Here is an 18,915-nt window from a genome sequence, read left to right as displayed (position 1 = left end):
TTGCAATCCTGTGCTGCGGCTAACAAAGAAATCCTCATAACGCTGCTGACCTGTGTTTTCTTTTTCAAACCATCTTTTACAGGGCTGTAATCAATTCAGGCACTTTATCAGCATCTGTTTATTACTATCTCCCCAACGTATCTTTGGTTTTATTACAGTCTCTTCCCTCCCTTAAACTGACTGGACTAAATGTTATTCCTACATACAGTTCAAGCCCTAAACGACTTCAGTTCCAACATGTTTCCCCCCCAGTCAGTGATAGTCTTTCTCTAATACAATAACAAAACCAAAACATAATATTCTAATTCAGATGGGACTTGAGGTAACATTTCATATCAGCAGTTTGTATTCCAGATCTCCATTTTACAGTAATTCCTTCACACATGCACTTGGTTTTACCTTGTGCTGACTGCTTTTTTTAGAATCATAGAATAGTTAGGGTTGGAAAGGACCTTAAGATATCTAGTTCCAACCCCCCTGCCATGGGCAGGGACACCTCACACTAAACCATCTCACCCAAGGCTCTGTCTAACCTGGCCTTGAACACCACCGGGGATGGAGCATTCACAACTTCCCTGGGCAACCCATTCCAGGCCTCACCACCCTTACAGTAAAGAATTTCTTCCTTATATTCAATTGAAACTTTCCCTGTTTAAGTTTTAACCCATTACCCCTTGTCCTATCGCTACAGTCCCTAATGAAGAGTCCCTCTCCAGCATCCTTATAGCTTCCCTTCAGATACTGGAAGGCTGCTATGAGGTCTCCACACAGCCTTCTCTTCTCCTGCCTGAACAGCCCCAACTTCCTCAGCCTATCTTCATACAGGAGGTGCTCCAGTCCTCTGATCATCCTCGTGGCCCTCCTCTGCACTTGTTCCAACAGTTCCATGTCCTTTTTATGTTGAGGACACCAGAACTGCACACAATACTCCAAGTGAGGTCTCGCGAGAGCAGAGTAGAGGGGCAGGATCACCTCCTTCGACCTGCTGGTCATGCTCCTTTTGATGCAGCCCAGGATACAGTTGACTTTCTGGGTTGCGAGCGCACACTGAAGGTGGCTCATGTTCATTTTCTCATCGACCAACAGCCCCAAGTCCTTCTCCACAGGGCTGCTCTGAATCTCTTCTCTGCCCAGCCTGTAGCTGTGCCTGGGATTGCTCTGACCCAGGTGTAGGACCTTGCACTTAATGGTTAAACTTCATGAGGTTGGCATCAGCCCACCTTACAAGAGTGTCGAGGTCCCTCTGGATGGCATTCCTTCCCTCCAGGGTATCAACCGAACCACACAGCTTGGTGTCATCGGCAAACTTGCTGAGGGCACACTCAATCCCACTGTCCATGCTCACTCTTTACTTCTGTGGCTGATCAGGTGTGAAATGTTCACTTGGCTCATCAGCCATAGTGGAGGAGGAATTGAATTACACACTATTGCCCTGGACTATTTTTTTCCCCCCTACACTTAACTCAAAACACATCACAAGTAAATAAAATAAAACTGACAAATCTATGATATTTATAGAATTAGCTCAAACAGAAGAGGACAAATCATCTTGCCCTCTTCAAGCGGACAAAAGACTTCTGTGGCCTGTTTGACACTCTTCTGTTCACAAACCAGAATCATTCTCATCATCACCCTGCTTGAATGGGTGCACACACTCCCCCTTCACATTGCTCCCAAATTCATGTTCTTACCTCAGAGTCCTCCTTCTTTCTCAGGTCTGATAGTCCTTCAAGAATGTGATTCCTTTTACCACGGACTAAGCCCTTCCAGGTGTCTGAGGACACACTGAACTCCAGCTTATGTTTAGACTGATGACACTGGAATTTAGGGGCAGGATTCACATCCCATTAGCTGCACAGTCTAGGAGCCAGGTGTCTCAGGTACACATCTTACACCTGTCTCTACATCTAATCTCTCTCTGCCATCAGGGGACAGAGGGAGGCAGGATGGGGAACCTGACCCATCTCTCTCTCTCCACCGACTATAGGGGAAGCCTCAGCAACTACCTTCGGTCACTAAGATTTTGTCTGGCTACTGTTAGCAAAGATGAGACCAAATCTAAACTATGTCTATGCTTTTTCAAGGAGTCTCTATGAATATATTGCACATGAATATATTGCACTGAATGACTTGCAGTTTACTAAACACAGGCAGTCTTTTGCCCATCAGAGTGTCTATAAATATATAAAGGGGGAGTGTCACGAGGATGGAGCCAGGCTCTACTCAGTGGCAAACAATGATAGGACAAGGGGTAATGGGTACAAACTGGAACACAAGAGGTTCCACTTAAACTTGAGAAGAAACTTCTTCTCAGTGAGGGTGACGGAACACTGGAACAGGCTGCCCAGGGAGGTTGTGGAGTCTCCTTCCCTGGAGACATTCAAAACCCGCCTGGACACATTCCTGTGTAACATTATCTAGGTGTTCCTGCTCTGGCAGGGGGATTGGACTAGATGATCTTTCGAGGTCCCTTCCAATCTCTAGCTTACTGTGATACTGTGATCAGAACTTTTGTAATACATGTTTGTTTGCAATTTTACCAGGTATCTTAAGAGCTCACTGCAAGATTACCAGGCCTGTAGTAAGTTGAATACAGGAAAAATAAGAAAATCACCAGCACAGTCAGTGCAGATATATACAAAACAGGCTGAGCACAGCCGATTTCAGTTGTATGCTCTTTCCCTGACACCCCTAGTCCTACCTTTTATGCAAAGATGTAAGGTACTAAATGAAGGATAATGTATAGCAGTCTTTTCTGTGCTCTGCAATAGGCAAGCTGAAGGTACATTTCAACAGTAAGTAAAGAATAAATTAGAGTTAAGAGATTATTTATATCTGTATCAATACATATTCAAAGAAACACTGAACTTAAGCAGTGATTGCTTAATATATGATTGGTACATACTGTAACTTGGGCCAAAAATAAAGGCCACCCAGGAGCAGCTGCTGGTGAGGCATGCAGTGGTCTTTATTCCCAGCAGGAACATTTGACATAAACATGTTAGTGCTCCACACAGCATTTATTGTCAATCAAGTTACAGAGCTATTTAATGGTCTTTTCCCTGAACTTCAAAGAATCAAATTGGATAGGGCCAATTCGTCTCTGGAATCACCTTTCACTCTCCCTACCACATCTGCTGTGCTCAAAGGGGGTCCCTTAGGCTGACAAAGCTCAGGTCTGAACTTGTCACACTGTAGGATGGTAAGACATTTCCAGTCATAGGTCAGTAATTATGGAACTTGCTTCTACATGAGATCAGAGTGAACCTTCCTGCCATGACTTGGTTTATATTTGAGAAATTATATCACTTAAAATTTCTCAAATATCTGCAGAAATGTTGTGTCCACATACTAAAAATACTCTAAAGAGCCTAAAAAGGAATCTAATAATCTCTTCGAATAAACTGTGTTTCAGCAAATGTAACTGGAAGAACTGTGCCTCCTTAGCTTCACTGTGGGTGAGGACAAAGGCAGTCTTAACTACCTCTGCTGCAGCTAACACACTGCCCTGGAGGCCTTGACAAGAATCACAAACCAGAGGCTTTAGGAGGAGAGATTGTGCGACAAAATCTGGAATGCTTTCAACTAAGAAACAGTAGGTCTAGGGCAAAATTTCAGTACAGCTAGAGTGACACACTCAACTGTTTATGCTTAAGATAGTCCAATGAAATGGGCTGAATACAAAGAGTGCAATTCAATTGCTGACACAGACAAGTCCTTGACAGTTCCCAAAGACTTTTTTTAAAGCTGTTGATACAGACAACTGTAAATGAGCCAACAGAGAGTGGAGGAAAAAGGAAGGTTCTGTGTTTAGAAGAAAAATTGAAATGTTACGTTATTACTGACAGTGCAATAATGGGCGCCAAAGACAAGACAGCAGTCACAAGAGAACAAGTTATCATTCTTAGAACTCACCTCATTAGTAACTGAAAGAATCGACAGTGCAGAATCACAGTACTTCAGTGCATTGTTTTTCTGGCCAAGATCTTTATAGCACTGAGAAAAAAAAAACACCATGTTTTGTTTCCAATCAGACCACTGTACAAATACCAGAGTCTACAAATCGTAATTTTTAAAAGAACTTGGTTACCTTTGCCAAATACACATAATTGCATTTGGAATATCCCGGATGCATTTCTTCCGCCTAAATAATAAAAAACAGGAAAGAAAATAGACATAAAACTAGTGTGATGAGATTTATGTGGTCTGCATACCACAAACATCAGACTGAATCATCCCTACTGTGTGTACTGCTGTTTAGCACTTAAAAAAAATCCCAGGAAAACAAGAAAACTCCAAACTCAAACCCTAAACTAGGCACATGAGGTGCCGATATTGAACACAAAACATTTCTATTCTCCTTGTTCTCCACTCTCCCTACATGCTTTGTAAAGATCTCAGATCATTCTATAGAATATCTATTGGATTAATTCACTTACACAGCAGGTTGTAAGACACTGCTCTCTCTAGATATTTCTTTCCTTACATAAATATAGCAATCAACTATAGAAATAAACAAGCAACAACTATTCATGATTTGTGTAATGGGTTATGAACTGCATTCATCAACTTTATAGTTATTTTCCTTTCTAGCTCTAGGTTCACCTTTCTTTTTACATTACCATCTTCTGAAAAGTTCAGATTGTTAAAAAATGTCAAGATTGTCTTCCTTTTAAAACACATCAAGGATGTAGAAGCTTGAATGATGAGAATCTTAATTATCTACTAACCAAGAAGCATCTTTAATCAACAAACGGCATCTGAGAGAGGAAAAATTGTATCAGTGAAACTTATAGTAGCCGTAATCCTTTGACCAAAGCAATGCTGCTTTCACCGCAACTGCATATTATCAAGCAACTGAAAAAGAAACTCAAACAGTTGTCTTAGACATGAATTTATTTTTTGTTGCAGAAGATGACTTAAAACCACAGCTATTCTGCAGGCCACCACAAAATGCCCTGAAGCTAAAGGGAACACTTCCAATTATTTCTACCACCTCTGGAGTTTGACCTTAGAGATAAAGATCTCTTAAACTGAGAAGACGGTAACATTTTGTGTTATCAAAAATTCAGGAGATCATTCCATCTTTAAATATACTAAAAGCACAGAGAGTAAGTACTTTTGATAGTGAGTAAAGTATGCTTGTTCAATTCCTTTGAGAAACTGTCTGAAAACAATTGCAACAATGGAAGTTTATGCTTTGAATTCAGTCAAGTGAAAAACCTGTATTTTTCAGCTCCAGATTTAGAAATTATTCATATAAAAACCACTGAAAGACAGATTTATTTTATTCATGTGCTGTTTTCTCATAACTGTGCATTGAAGTAGAATGGCCAGGAACACAGACCTATATGACAAGAGTTTTCTATTTCACTATAAAGGTAATTTCACCTCCCCAAATAAGAAAGACTTCTACCGAAATTCAATGGAAAGAGCTTCAGTTCAGAAAAAAAGGAGTGTCACAACGTCAAAGTCTTCCTTGCTTATGTTAACCCTCCTACTGAAATGGGCAAATCACTGGTTATTGCTATGGTTAGTTTCAACAGCATATGTAACTCCGCTACATTCATCTCACATTAAGTCCAATAAATATTAAATGTGGCAAGTCACTGAAGAATTCCTTAAAACTAAAGAAAGAGACAATAGGTGCTAGCCACTCATCTGCAAACTAATTTTAAAACAGAAAAGAAAAAAATACTTTACTAGTACAGAGCTCTGGTATTTAGGAGAGCCCAGGATTTATAACTACTGAACATAATCCGTTGAGAAGACATCTTGACAACAGTCACATATAGCAGCTGGTAAACAGTCACACAGGAAAACCCTTGGCTAGGACTTACCTTAAGGAAATTCTGCAATGCTTCTTCTACTGTTGAAGTTGGTGGAGTCCCAAAGAGAGCAGCAGCTACTTTCTTTTCAATCCAAGACAACTGAGCTACCTATAATAATAACATGTATATATGTATTTATATTCTTTTGAGATGTATATCTCAAAAGTCTTTAGGTTTGCTTCTCAGTTTTGGAATAAATATTGTCCTGTGCCACTGTACTACTTATACAATCTATTTTGCAAAAGAACCTGTAAAGGAATGTTTTATATTCGCCATTTGCTAAAGCACAGTTTTTTAGATTTTTAGATTCTGTTCACAGGAAAATGTACATATTAAGAAATACATGACAAAACATCAGCATCGTTAATATGAGATTGTTCCAATACATAAAGCTTGAAGTACAGTTTAGGTTTCATAAGACCTTGCAATTTTTTAAAACCTAAGGCCAGAAATAGTGTTTTAAACCTGCTAAGGTTTTCATGAGACATACAGTTTAGCATGATAGCCCACGTACTTGACTACTTTTCAACATTACGAAATGCTACAGTCAAAATGTAAGCGCTTTTGGCTCTTGTAAAACAAGTTCATTTATTACACAGAAGCTAGTGACAACCACTGTTAAGAAATAAGCTTCATATTTTCCTCTTCAAATCTGACAAACAACACTTGCCAAAGATCTCATTTCAGAAACATGGGCTGCTGTAAAAGAAGTGTAGGCAACTGTGATACCGCCACACAATATATATGACTTCTTCCCTTACATGTACTGACAACTAACAGAAACTGCTCTGGTTACTGCCATAAGGAATTTGGCTCCCTCACCAAACCTGGCAAAACACACCTCACATCCCTAATGAAGGATGGAGCTGCTAAGAAATACAGTATGAGACTGGAGCCTGTTTAAATGGGGAAGTGAAGCCACCTGCTTCAGACACTTTACTACATCTGTAAAGGAAAGTCAGGACTTTATTCCTTCACATCAGTATTTGAACCACAGCACTCATGGCTCCTGTCACAGAGTAGAGCTGAGTTTAAAAATTATAAAAACCAAGGTTCCATAGCAATTTATGGCCTGGCCTATGCAGAGGCAACACACAGAAGGGATACACACATGCAAAGAAAGAGAGCCTCTCATGAGAGAGCTGGAAGTGAAGTATGAGTCAAAGAGACAGCTCTTTTTCAGAGGAAACTGCAATTCAAATAACAGAGTTGAGCCTTGAACTCCAATCTGTCCTACTGCTGTAAAAATTAAAGTGGCTTTTTAGTTTATTTCTGCCTCATTCCCTGGCTTCCCAATCTTATCAGGGCTGTTACTGCTAAATGCAGCAACCCAGTAGATGTCAGTTTATTATGGTAAAATACAAGAATCCATCCACACATAACTACCCACAGCCATCAACCAGAATACTTCTCTTTTAGAGAGATATCAAGCTCTATGCATTTCTTGTTGCAAACTGCCCCCAAAATACCATTGCAATGAGTATAAATACAGGCCAGCATGCAACAGAAAAAGGTGTAGGACTGCCTCAAATGACTCTAGCTACATAAGACCAATATTGCTTGGAGACAGAAGGGATCCTGGTCAAGTCTTGCTGGTTGTTCAGCAGAGTCTAATGCCTTATTTGTTAAATGGCAACAGTAAGTCTTTCCCACAAAACCACTAAAAATTATATGCCAGAGAGAAACAATATTAAGGATGCTTCTCTCTCTCACACACACATATCCCACTGTTGAATTCTCTTCTAAGCGAATTAAGTGTGGTTTACAAACGCACTCTAACAATCCCACAGTTCTTATTCATTGAAGCAACAAGATGGTTCCCCTCTCTGCGCTGCAGTGCTTCCATACTGCGTTAAAAACTGCAGCACAGAATGCTGCACAGAAAGCATGCTGGTTAAAACTCCAAATTGTAGGTATGTATTTAATTCCCTCACACACATAACTTCCCCAGCTGTTCTATAGTTTCTGAGGCATATTCCACAAGAAATATAAGAAGGATTTTTGCAATTGTTTTCTTCATGCCAATCTACTGCTGCAGGAGTCTTTTTGGAAGAGGAAGGGGATTTCCGTATTTCTAGGTTCTTCACATGGAGATAGAGGCAGCTTACAGATGAAGAGAAGAAATAAAGGGAATGTATATGCACATACACTGCACAGATACAACTACCACACATGTGTCTGCTGTTATGCAATAGTGAGGAAACAAAATTGCAGTGTTTCCATGTGGAGTTACAATTACCTATTGAAAACACAAGTTCTTCCTGGCAGTTGTTTTCTTTCCTTACAAGATTTAATCAGAACTGATTTACTGAGGTTTTAGTCATTATTTTGTCTGGCTTAGGTGCTGCTTTGCATTATTCAAACTTTTAAAAGTGCAAACATATATGCACTTGGCCGTTTTTATATTACAACTCCCACCAATCTAAAACGTTTAATGTTTAAAAGTGAAATGCATCTATGCACAATAGTGAGTTTTCTGTAAGCTGCGCTGGCTACAGCATTATACTTTGTTACACAGATAGTCTGAGTTCCTGGATGTTTTCAGCAGTCAGCCTTACATGCCACTGGCTTGAATTCATTGCAGCTAACTCCAGCCATCCATAAATGAAGTGCCTTGCTTATATGAGTTGTCCAGGTTCCTTGCATGGTCAATATAGTGAAAGGCAATTTCCCTTCACCTATGTTAGTCTGGGATGAACACTTGTCTCTTTCTCTCCTTCCCTTCAACTACAAAAGGAACATAGACAATTATACCTTGTGGATAGCTAAAGACAGATGAGGTGAATCCCATCACAACGGCTGAACCACACCCCACCTGACTCAGTCTGCCCCCTTTTACGCAAGACACAAAATTGTGTCCTGGAGCAACAATGATGAACAGGAAATTACACCCTTTGCTTAAACACACACAAGCACAGTCTGTAATTTGTAATAACTTTATTACAGTATCTTACGCTACATCCAGTGAAATGGAAACATCATTTCTACTATATCAACTAACTTTATTAAGCATTCTCTGGGTGGAAGCAAGCACAGGCAACAGAAACCTTGGTGTAACATGCTCTAGTGTACTGAAATTTGACTTCTGCAGTCAAGGTTGAACTTAGCCTGGAGAAGAGAAGGCTGCATGGAAACCTCACAGCAGCCTTCAAGTATCTGAAGGGGGACTTTAACAATGCTGGGGAGGGACTCTATTAGGTGTGGTAGTGACAGGACAAGGGGTAACAGGTTCAGACTTAAACAGGGCAAGTTTAGATTGGATACAAGGAGGAAGTTCTTCACTGTAAGGGTGGTGAGGCACTGGAATGGGTTGCCCAAGGAAGTTGTGAATGCTCCATCCCTGGCAGTGTTCAAGGCCGGGTTGGACGGAGTCTTGGGTGACATGGTTTAGTGTGAGATGTCCCTGCCCATGGCAGGGGGGTTGGAACTTGATGATCTTAAGGTCCTTTCCAACCCTAACTAGTCTAGGATTCTAAGGTTATTCCAAATAGTGCAAAGCGTATCTGGAGCTCCATATAAAATCAAGAACCAGGAGAATGTAACTCTCATCAGCTTCAGCAGAACCATAATTTCACTTAATGCAAGCTTCAAGAATGGTATAGGACAGCAGAAAATAATAAAAGCAGCTTCTCCAGCAAGTACTAGCTACAACAACAACAAAATTAAAGAATGAAGATTGTCCTTGACCTAGAGATGATTTCCAAACCTAAAGTGAGTTTTGGTTTTTTAGGTCTCCGAAGTCCTGACATCTGTCCTCCCAGCAGCCGGAAAATTCACAAAAGCACTGCAAGGAACACTGTGTTTCCATAGAATATCAGGTTATAATTTACTGGGTCACAGGAGGCACATCGCTCCCCAGCTGCCATGAGGAGAGCTGGTCCCAATCTCTCAAGAGCAGGAAACAGTGGCGTGAGGGACCTTCAACCAAGTCCTGAACTTCCCTAGGGCTGGAGGGGAGGGAGTGACCATGACATCCTGGCCTCTGCCAAGGAAAGGAGGCCACTCTTCAGTATCCCAAAGCTAAAGCAGACCCTTGTCTCAAAGGTTTTCATCTACATCTGTCAAACAGCAAGCTCTCATCCATTTATTCTACTCAAATCTCTACTAGTACTAAAGATGGAAGAAAGCCACCCACAGAGTTAGCCTGCAGCTGACCATAAAGTTCATACCCAGCAAGCTCCTATCAGGTCTCATGTTCCTCTGAAGACCAAGACAGAAAATATTGTTCTCCCCTAAGTACTGGGAAAAGGGATTTCCTAAAATCCTTTTCACTTCCTTAGCCTAGGATCAGCAAAAAATCACATATGAACCAAAACACTAGTTGGAATTTGTTTTCCTGTCTCCTCATCTTTTGATGAGATGCAAACCCTGCTCATTGACAGTCCTTTTAAAATCCCAGATTTCACTTGGATTGAAAATTCAGCCAATTCACTGATTTACAATCCTAAAGGATTTCCTCCTCCCATGTTTCCTTGCTAATAGCTCACTGAAGACAGATCACACAGTTGTCTTTCATAAAGGAAAATCATCCCATTGATCCAGCTTCAGTAAAATATTAATGGCATCTACTTAAATGTCCCCAGAGAGTTTCTATTTCTTTTTCATTACAATATATTAATGTAAAATTATATTAAATAATTATGCAATGTTTTGACTTCTGGAACAGATTAAGTAACTGGACAGCAGTTTTCAAACACTGGCTTCCAACACAAATATTCTCTTTCTTGCCAGCTAAGGAACCAGGACAGTCTGCACAGGCATTTAGGCATTTATACAACTTGAATTCCCTGGCCTTTTCACTTTCCAGTAAGGGGAGCAGACTTACAGAGCACACAGATAAAGGAACTGAGTCAATTTGTTCCCTGATGTACAGATATTGGATAAACCAGTGATGCATCCAACACATGGCATGTAACCATCAAAAAGAAAATCCCAAGAAATCTAATTTTTAACATCCCACTAGCCTTTATCGGTGGCTCTGATCCAGATCCAGAAGTACACGCTAACTGTTCTGTGCCAGTCCTGTAGCAGCAAGTAGCCATAAGCCTTAACTAGATACACACTCCATTTTAAAAGTATTCTAAGCATTAAAACACTAAAAAAGCCCACAAACACATAATTGTAAAGGATTATTAGATAATTGCACCCAAAACTCTAAGGAAAGAAAACTTATTCCTATAGACCATGTACCACACATCAATTGACTTCCAATAAATATTTCTTGCTGCTCTGAAGAACAAAGTAGTTTTTACTTTCCCTCAACAAAGCTGAAACCAGAAAGGCTCTAAACACTGCACTTATTTTAAATTGCATGAACCAACCCAAGCATGTATTTAAAATATTATGCCTTCCCTGAAAGATATGAAATTAACAAAGCCTGGTTTTGTCACACAAGGCCAAGCAGACAAAATTTCATCCACTACCAAAGACATTTTAAATGAAAATGATTTTGCTGCTGTTGCTTTACTTTGGAATAGTAACATTACGTTTACATACTAAACACTGGTTTACTTTACTTACTAGATAAAGTATCTTCATTGCACTTATATGGTAATCTTCTTTTCCTAAAATTCTCACTAAAGCTACTCTGGGAAAAAATCACCACTGAGCAGAAGTTCATACCAGCTCTGGAAAAAAAGGAATATTAAAACAATACTTGTTAGAGTTATCCATTACAAGTGGTGTTCAGTTATGTTTGCTCAAGGCATAAATAAATCAAGGGTCTTTTCTCCCTTGTCGCCTTTGCAAAACAAACCAGAAAACCATTAGAATTGTATGTGGCTTCTTGCATACACAGCAAGTCTCACAGGCAAAACTGTGCCCACTGTGACATCTACGAAATGATTAGTGAAAATCTTGCCTACCTGATTGTGATTGCAGAAGTACTTTTAAACAAAGCTGAGATGATATACACATCAGAACAGAATCTTCCTCATTTGTGTATCTCCTGGCTTTATAATGGTAACAGAAATAAGAAACAGCAAAAATTGCGTTTTGGACAAGGTGAGACATAATTCTGGATGTGCATTAAAAGCAAAGACCCACTGATGCAAGGCAGTGAAAATGCAGCTCATCCTTCCTCCTGGAAGGTGCTAGGACACTTGGCATCAGCTTCAGGTCTGGCTCAGAAAGAAAAACTGCTAAGAAAGAAACCTGGCATTGCCATACCATTGCTCTTTGCAAAGTACTGTGTTACACTGAGGGAAGATGAGAAATGGCAGTCTCTGGCAAAATTTCTGTAAAAATCCTGGCAAAACCCCACAAATCAAAAGTTTTTACTAGTACAGCACACAGTCTCTGGATATAGGTTTCAGGCTTCAATAAATCTTCTCCATTTGTCCTCAGTATACTTTTCTTTTAACCTAAAATTCTGTTCAACTTCATTTGTGAAAATTAACTGGAACCTTGAGTTACAACACTTGAAGCATCCCCTTTTACACTCTTTTATGCTTTACTTATTTTTTTCTTTCAGTTTGTGAGCCCAAAAAAGCAGTGCTAGAAGGTAGTAATAAGATCCCCCAACATTAAATGGGGAATGAATAGGAAATATCTGACTCTACTAGGAAGACTTAAGTATATCAGCTTTCCCCAAGGTGTTACCAAAGCCTGTAAAATATCAAATACTAGTTATCTTTTTTTAATTAAGCTGTTTCAGTAAAAGAATATATGACTAAAATTAGAGAGTAACACCCCTAGAAGCAATACTTATGAAAGAACAAATATTGTGGCCAATTCTAACTTGACCCCAAAGTCAGCTAGACCGTATGTAAAAACTAACCTTCTTTCCTCAGTCATCCCTTTTTCTTCTTTAATTTCCTCACACTGGACAACACTGCCTTCCCAGCCTCAACCGCAGCCAGACTAAACAGAAAAAACAGAGGGTCTAAGAGGAGCATCATTACTCCATCTACAGGTACCAGTACAGAGAAGGAGTGACAAATGAAGTTTTCAAGCACCCTATCATAACCCCATATAATGTATTTGGAGCCAATGCCACATCTAAGAGTCTACTTTTGGGGTAGTTACCACAGCATGAAACAGCACAGTCTACAGAACAGGACCAAAGAATCTGCCACATCTCCACAAGTTCCTACATGTACCTATATTACATGCACAGCCAAAACCTGTGTTAGAGGATCAGCAAAGAAACCTACTCATGCAGTCTGATAAAATGAATGAGGTTATGATTCTATGATCACCAACTTCACTGGGCTAGGATTAAGATCTAGCTTCCACAGTAGAGCCTCAAAACTAACATTGCCAAATGATGGCCTCATCCTGCTGCTGAAAGCGTGCAAAACACTGAAGTTACAACAAAATTTATTCAGTCCTATATTTTCATTTATTTGTACTATGCAAACTTGTTTTAAGTGCTTCAAGTTACATTTTGTCATGGCAGTCATAGAAGGCAAGAATTAAAAAAAAAGAAAATCAGAAACGAATACTTAAGTATTTCAGTGGCTACATCTGTTTAGGTGGATTGTTTCACTTAATAAAATGCAGGTCAGGTCATACCCTACAGCAAATGCTAACCTATGACTTCAACGTTTAGTGAGGAAGCCCTGCATAGATGTTACAAGTGTGAAACATGAGTTTGTAATGATACAGCGCAACAAACTACATGCATTACTCAGTCAGGAAGTGGTGATTGTCACTGAAATGAAACACGAGTTAAAAGCCAGTGCAACAAGAACAAAGCAAGGTATACTGAGACTACATGTTAAGTTTCCAAAAGTTATAGCTCAAGTGAGAAGCCATGAAAAACATCTGGGAGTATCTGACATACATGGAAGCCGCATTCAGCTGTTGGACACAACACGGTATAAAATTGATTAAGGAATCACTAGTGAAAGAGATGCTCTTCAGAGGCATAGCTAGCATATTCTAGGACAATCTTCAACAACCCACTTTTGCATAGCTAATGCTGATATTCAAGAATACAACGTGATGAAAAGCAAAATTAAAAGCTCTTTGAAAAAGTTGGTGTCATTCCTTATTCACATCAACTGAGAAAAAATGTAGTTGTTGAAAGTTCTTTGAAAGTTAAATGTATGATCTGAAAAAAACTGCTGAAAGATTACTTTGCATTAAGTCTTGTTGCAGATAAAGACAATGTCTACAATTTATCACAGCAACTCCTTCCCAGTTTGCAGGCACTTTGTAGTGACTGGCACTGAAAGCAGCTATAGGAAAAAGCCAGGGTTGGCAGTCACTACACATTAGCAGTTATTGTTCTGAGAAACCTCCCAATGATCTTTTACAGCATAGGCTATGCAAGAACATTTTATTCTGATGAAAGATTCTTCACAACGCTAGAGACGAGCTAGTAAGGATAGCCACCTGAACCATCAAAGATGCGAGCTTAAGAATAATCCAACTCATACTACGAGCACCATTTTTCTAAAAATAATAATAAAATTAGTCCACAACTAAATTTGTAAACCAATTACTTTAGTTTTTCATATATAAACACTTATGACTATATCATTAATACAATTTTTAAAGCACCTGTTGCATTCGCATAGTAAAAACTGTATCCCTTGCAAAATGTTCGGACAAATTAGAGAGATTTTTATGTGTGCATCTTTGTTGTGACGTTCTCCTGGAATTTACCAAGCCAATACAGTATCCTTGCTGCCACAGACATAATCGCATGGCATGCAAATGCCTTTAACTTCAGTTATGGATGAGGAATAAAGTTGCTAAAAGGCTATGTTATCAGAAAGTTTGTGGCAGAAAAAGAACTGAAATTCCAAATGTCCATTACTTTTCATTCATTCATTCAGATAAGAATTGAATACAACAATGAGGGACACACAAGCACAACTTACTTGATGTAAGGAATGGTCAGCAGTTAACATCAGACATATGGAAGTTAATTCAGGACATGTTAATGTAGTGCTTCATTTAGCTCAAAATATCTACTTCAATAAATACCTACATTGTCTTAAGTCCCATTATTTCATTTCAGATATATTAGATAAAATCCAACTTACTGAATAGCACCATCTTCCATTTAGGTAATATAAAAAAGGATCTTGAGGCTTAAGTTCAATTGCTTTGTCTAGATGCTCCTATTAGAAAGAAAATCAGAGTCACTTTCGATGTTTGTTTATGAGTGTGTTTACATTCTAGGAAGTTTGCTGCAAATTATATACAAATAAAAATATCCTCTTTGCTGCGATTCCATTCTAACAACGTAAAAATTTTTCAGCCGGCAAACCCGTTCCTCGTGGAGGGACACCACAAACAACATGATTTAGCAACTTCGCACACAATGCAAAAGTCATGCTGTATTTACAACATGGCTACACAGCTCTAAAGGTCAATCAAATTACTCAAGAACTTTTGCCTTTAAAAGGCGAAAACTTCCATTAAATTCACTTTATTTACAGTTAGTATTAGGAAACTGTCACACACCAAATCAGCGAGAAAGCAATCACTCTCTTTGACAGATCTTACATGCCAGCACCCATCATTGAAACAGTCTCTTCCACCTTGGAATGTGACTGCCCATTTAAATGGTACATGACACAGAAAATTGTTGCTATAATGTGAAATTCAGAAAATAAAGTAGTTCTGTTTACACTGAAACCATAACACATAGAAAGTATCTAATGAGGTGCTTCTTCCAAACCCATTTTCATTAGATATCATGAGTACCTTTCTTTCTCTCGCTGATTTGCTAAAGAAAGCTCTTACTGCTCAACTTGAGTTAGAAGAAAAAATCGGTTACTTCACCCCTAACTAGCATCTGCCTCACAAAATAAATATTACTTCTGAAGTTCCATTCCCCGCCCCTCAATACCTGTTTTCCTAATTAAGCCAGTCACTAAAATATCTGAGTAATACAGGTCTAAGAGCCTACTGTTTTATCATTTTGTCCACAAAATATCCAGATAGGAGCTATGTTTTCATGCCCCAAATCCTGAACATTTCCAAATTATTCATATGGATTTCAGTACTTACTTGTGAAGAGGAAAACTTCCCTGAAAAGGCTACTGCTAACACTGCAGGCTGTTTTAAAATCCCTTCCTTAAACAACTGCAGCACTTGCGTTGTCATTTTCCCTTCGTTGTTCCCAGCTTGTCCCAGCTCAGGGCTTAGCTCTCTTGGCACAGCTCATGTATAATTAATGCTCTCTTGTAGGAAAGCTCTGTGACACTCCAAGCCCTAACACAGACATGATGTGATCGGGACACATCCCCGGCACTCCCTGGGAAGTGGAACACATCTGCTGCCTTTCACCGACACCCAGAAAGGGGGGATGCTGGCTGAGAGGGCAAGGGATGGAAAGTGCCTAAGCAACAGCGAGGACAAGGAGTGGAGGGAGTAGCACATATAACACAAACTGCTAACTCTAAAAAACACAGTTACCTTTGAAAAGACAGTGTTAAAACAAATATTACTTCTTAAGGGTAGCATGAAGGATGATTGCAGAACTGTGTTAGGTCATCACTTAATATTTCATTGTTTCATTTTCTAACCAGAATTGCTACTCCCTTTTCCTCCCCCCCCCCGCTTTTGACTACAAAATTAAACAAAAATCTTAATGCTGTTCCCAGAATCCTACCTTAATTCTTATATTTTGTAAGCATATATTTGCATATATGAAGATATCTTTTTCATTTTAACATTGACACTAAAATAGACCTGCGAGGCTGAATTACTGTGTTGGAAAAATCTGTCTTTCACTATATAAGGAAATAATTTAAAGGAATAGCTTAAAAAACCCAGAAAACCCTACAAAAACATACCTTAAAGAGATAACCATTCCTGATTTTGTTTTGTACACTTTCAAATTGAGACATATAGCCACACATAATTGCAAACCTGAGAGGGGAAAAGAAAAACATACACACATACTTTTCATGATTTAAATAAAGCTTTGAATCAAATTACAAAATATTTCAATACCTAATTCACAGATTAACACCTTTCTTCCATCTTGATGGCTGGATAGAAGTTTGGCATGAGTGGTACATAGTCAGGAGCAGACAAAAAACAAAACAAAACAAAACAAAACAAGAATGGAAACAAGAAGAAATTTAAATGACACTATTTGGGCTGTCAGCAAAGTGGTAAAACAGGGATTACTCCTCCGAAATTTCTACCATTTAGTTCAGAGTGCAATACTTGCAGCCTGGCTCCGTACTGACAGCAATTAACTGTACAGGCTGTGCTCTGAAGTGCTACGGATGGGGAACGTGAACACCACCAGTGCGGTACCTCACCCAGGAAGACAAATCCTTGGGACATGCTCAGCAGTAAACTGTGCAGACCTCAAAAATCATTCACAGTCATCTTCGACCCTTTTCAAGCACATTGGTGCATTCCTGCACCTTTAGTATCCTTTAAATATCCTTAAAATTATTTAAAATCATACATGCACATTCTGCTCTAACAGGATTGCTACTGCTATTATTAGCCCCCTATTGCTAAAGTTATTAACATAATTACTATTGTTATAAATTCAGGACATTGATAGTGATAAAAGAAATGAGATAATTGCTATTAAAAATTTGTATTTTTAAACAAGTATAACTGAAAATATTTTCAGAGGTGCCTACCTATAAAGATTCAGATTTCTGAGCAAAAGAATTGTCTTACTATCTATTTTTTTCCTTAGCTTTTTCCTAATTACTTCAACCACTACAGTACCTACCATGTATAAGGAATCTCCTGCAGACATCAGTTGTGCTATCGTTTGACCTATTTTCATTGGTATTAAGAGAACTGCATTTTTGTACAAAACTAACAGAATCACCAAATAGCTATTTAAGCAGCATAAATTAATACAGGTTATTTCTATAAATTTTTCAGAATTTTGCTTTTGTATTAAAAAATTTACAATGCAATATGAAGTGATTTAAAAATTAATCCTAAAAGAGGGAAAACAAGTTGGAGTCCAGAGAAAAACATGAATTGTACAAGAAACTTATCGAGATAATTATGGTAACAGAACCTCAATCTGTATAGCACACATGGTTTTCAAGCATTACTAAACCTCATGTTTCTTGAATTTCTTTATGTAATGTAATTATTCAGGCTCCAGTGAATCCTCATTAAAATGTCACTGCTAATAGAACTAAAGAAACCATTTTATTGCTTACAGTTATAGCTGATGGTTTTAAGATAGAAATACTTGTGCTCCAGGTTGTTGTGTTTTAAGTCAGTAAGTGTGCCCAGGTAACGCATGCAAGTCAGCATAACAACAGCAGCTGAATCTGTAAAACCTCCAGACAGACTGTCAAACACTGTAGAGCAGGATGCATGTTGTGACCAATGGGCACTGAACAAAATCTGGCTAATGGCACCGCTACTTCTGACAGTTAAAGCTGCAGGGGGAGCGCCTTTTGTGTGGGAATGAGCTGCAGCTGAGGGGAAAAGCAAGGGGTGGGGGTCAGGAAAGTTCAGGTATTTAGAAAGAGGGGGAAGGTACTGAAAACTTTATTAGGATTAAGTAACTCATGCAACATTTCCCTTATTCCCTTCACTCATTAAGTGCTAATCAGATAAACTCAGCATACCATAGCTAAACGGATTGCTGCTACAAAAGAAAACAATGAAAAGCGAACAAGCTAATCCAGCATCTTGCAGTATTTCCCTGTCTGTGCGTGACAAGAAAGAAGGCCTTAGTTTAAACTAGTTCAAAGAGAAACGTCTACTTACAGCTAAAATCTCTGGGGAGGGAAATCCCAATAAAACTTCCAACGCATGAAAACTAAGCTAACCTACCAATTTTAATTTTTTATTTTTTTTCAAGGAAAAAGTAAGAATGTCTTTCATGTCTTAGCATTTTTTTGTTGGTGGAGGGAGGTTGTTTTTTTTTTGTGTGTGTGTTTTGTTTGGTTTGTTGGGGTTTTTTTACTTCATACTTTTGAACTGGGCTAGACAGGCAAGTGGCATAAATCAACTATTCAATTTTTGGAGTTCTATGGCACTTCAGAGAGTCATTCCATTTTTTAAAAAAGGGTGGGTTAGCTGTGTTTTGGTTTTGGGTTGTTTTTTCTGGTAGGTTGTTTTGTGTCTTGCTGTTGGTTTTTTTTTGGTTTGTTTTATCCCCCCCCCCCAAAAAAAAAGA

The 18,915-nt window shown here is 38.9% G+C and overlaps 1 protein-coding gene across 3 annotated transcripts in view; it reads right to left on the bottom strand.

Moving 5' to 3' along the window:
* RMDN2 (regulator of microtubule dynamics 2) overlaps positions 1-18,915 on the bottom strand; it is a 49,317-nt gene that overhangs the window by 8,422 nt on the left and 21,980 nt on the right. For 2 of the 3 annotated variants that reach the window (XR_009746541.1, XM_061471039.1), the window contains 5 exons: positions 16,589-16,664; positions 14,828-14,905; positions 5,841-5,939; positions 4,091-4,144; positions 3,916-3,996 (listed from right to left, as the gene is read on the bottom strand). Coding sequence is in view for 2 of the 3 variants with exons in the window: in XM_061471039.1 (XP_061327023.1) it covers positions 3,916-3,996; positions 4,091-4,144; positions 5,841-5,939; positions 14,828-14,905; positions 16,589-16,664 (388 nt within the window). In the remaining variant the exon portion in view is untranslated. The remainder of the gene's footprint in view (positions 1-3,915; positions 3,997-4,090; positions 4,145-5,840; positions 5,940-14,827; positions 14,906-16,588; positions 16,665-18,915) is intronic. The other variant, XM_061471038.1, reaches the window with a different exon arrangement.

The sequence above is a fragment of the Pezoporus flaviventris genome, unplaced genomic scaffold, assembly GCF_033815535.1.
Source record: "Pezoporus flaviventris isolate CSIRO_AGI_PZ_B2104156 unplaced genomic scaffold, CSIRO_AGI_Pfla_v1 ptg000066l, whole genome shotgun sequence".
Taxonomy (NCBI): Eukaryota; Metazoa; Chordata; class Aves; order Psittaciformes; family Psittacidae; genus Pezoporus; species Pezoporus flaviventris.
The sequence above is the reverse complement of the archived record's forward strand: the minus strand, read 5'-3'. Positions and strand labels throughout refer to the sequence as shown.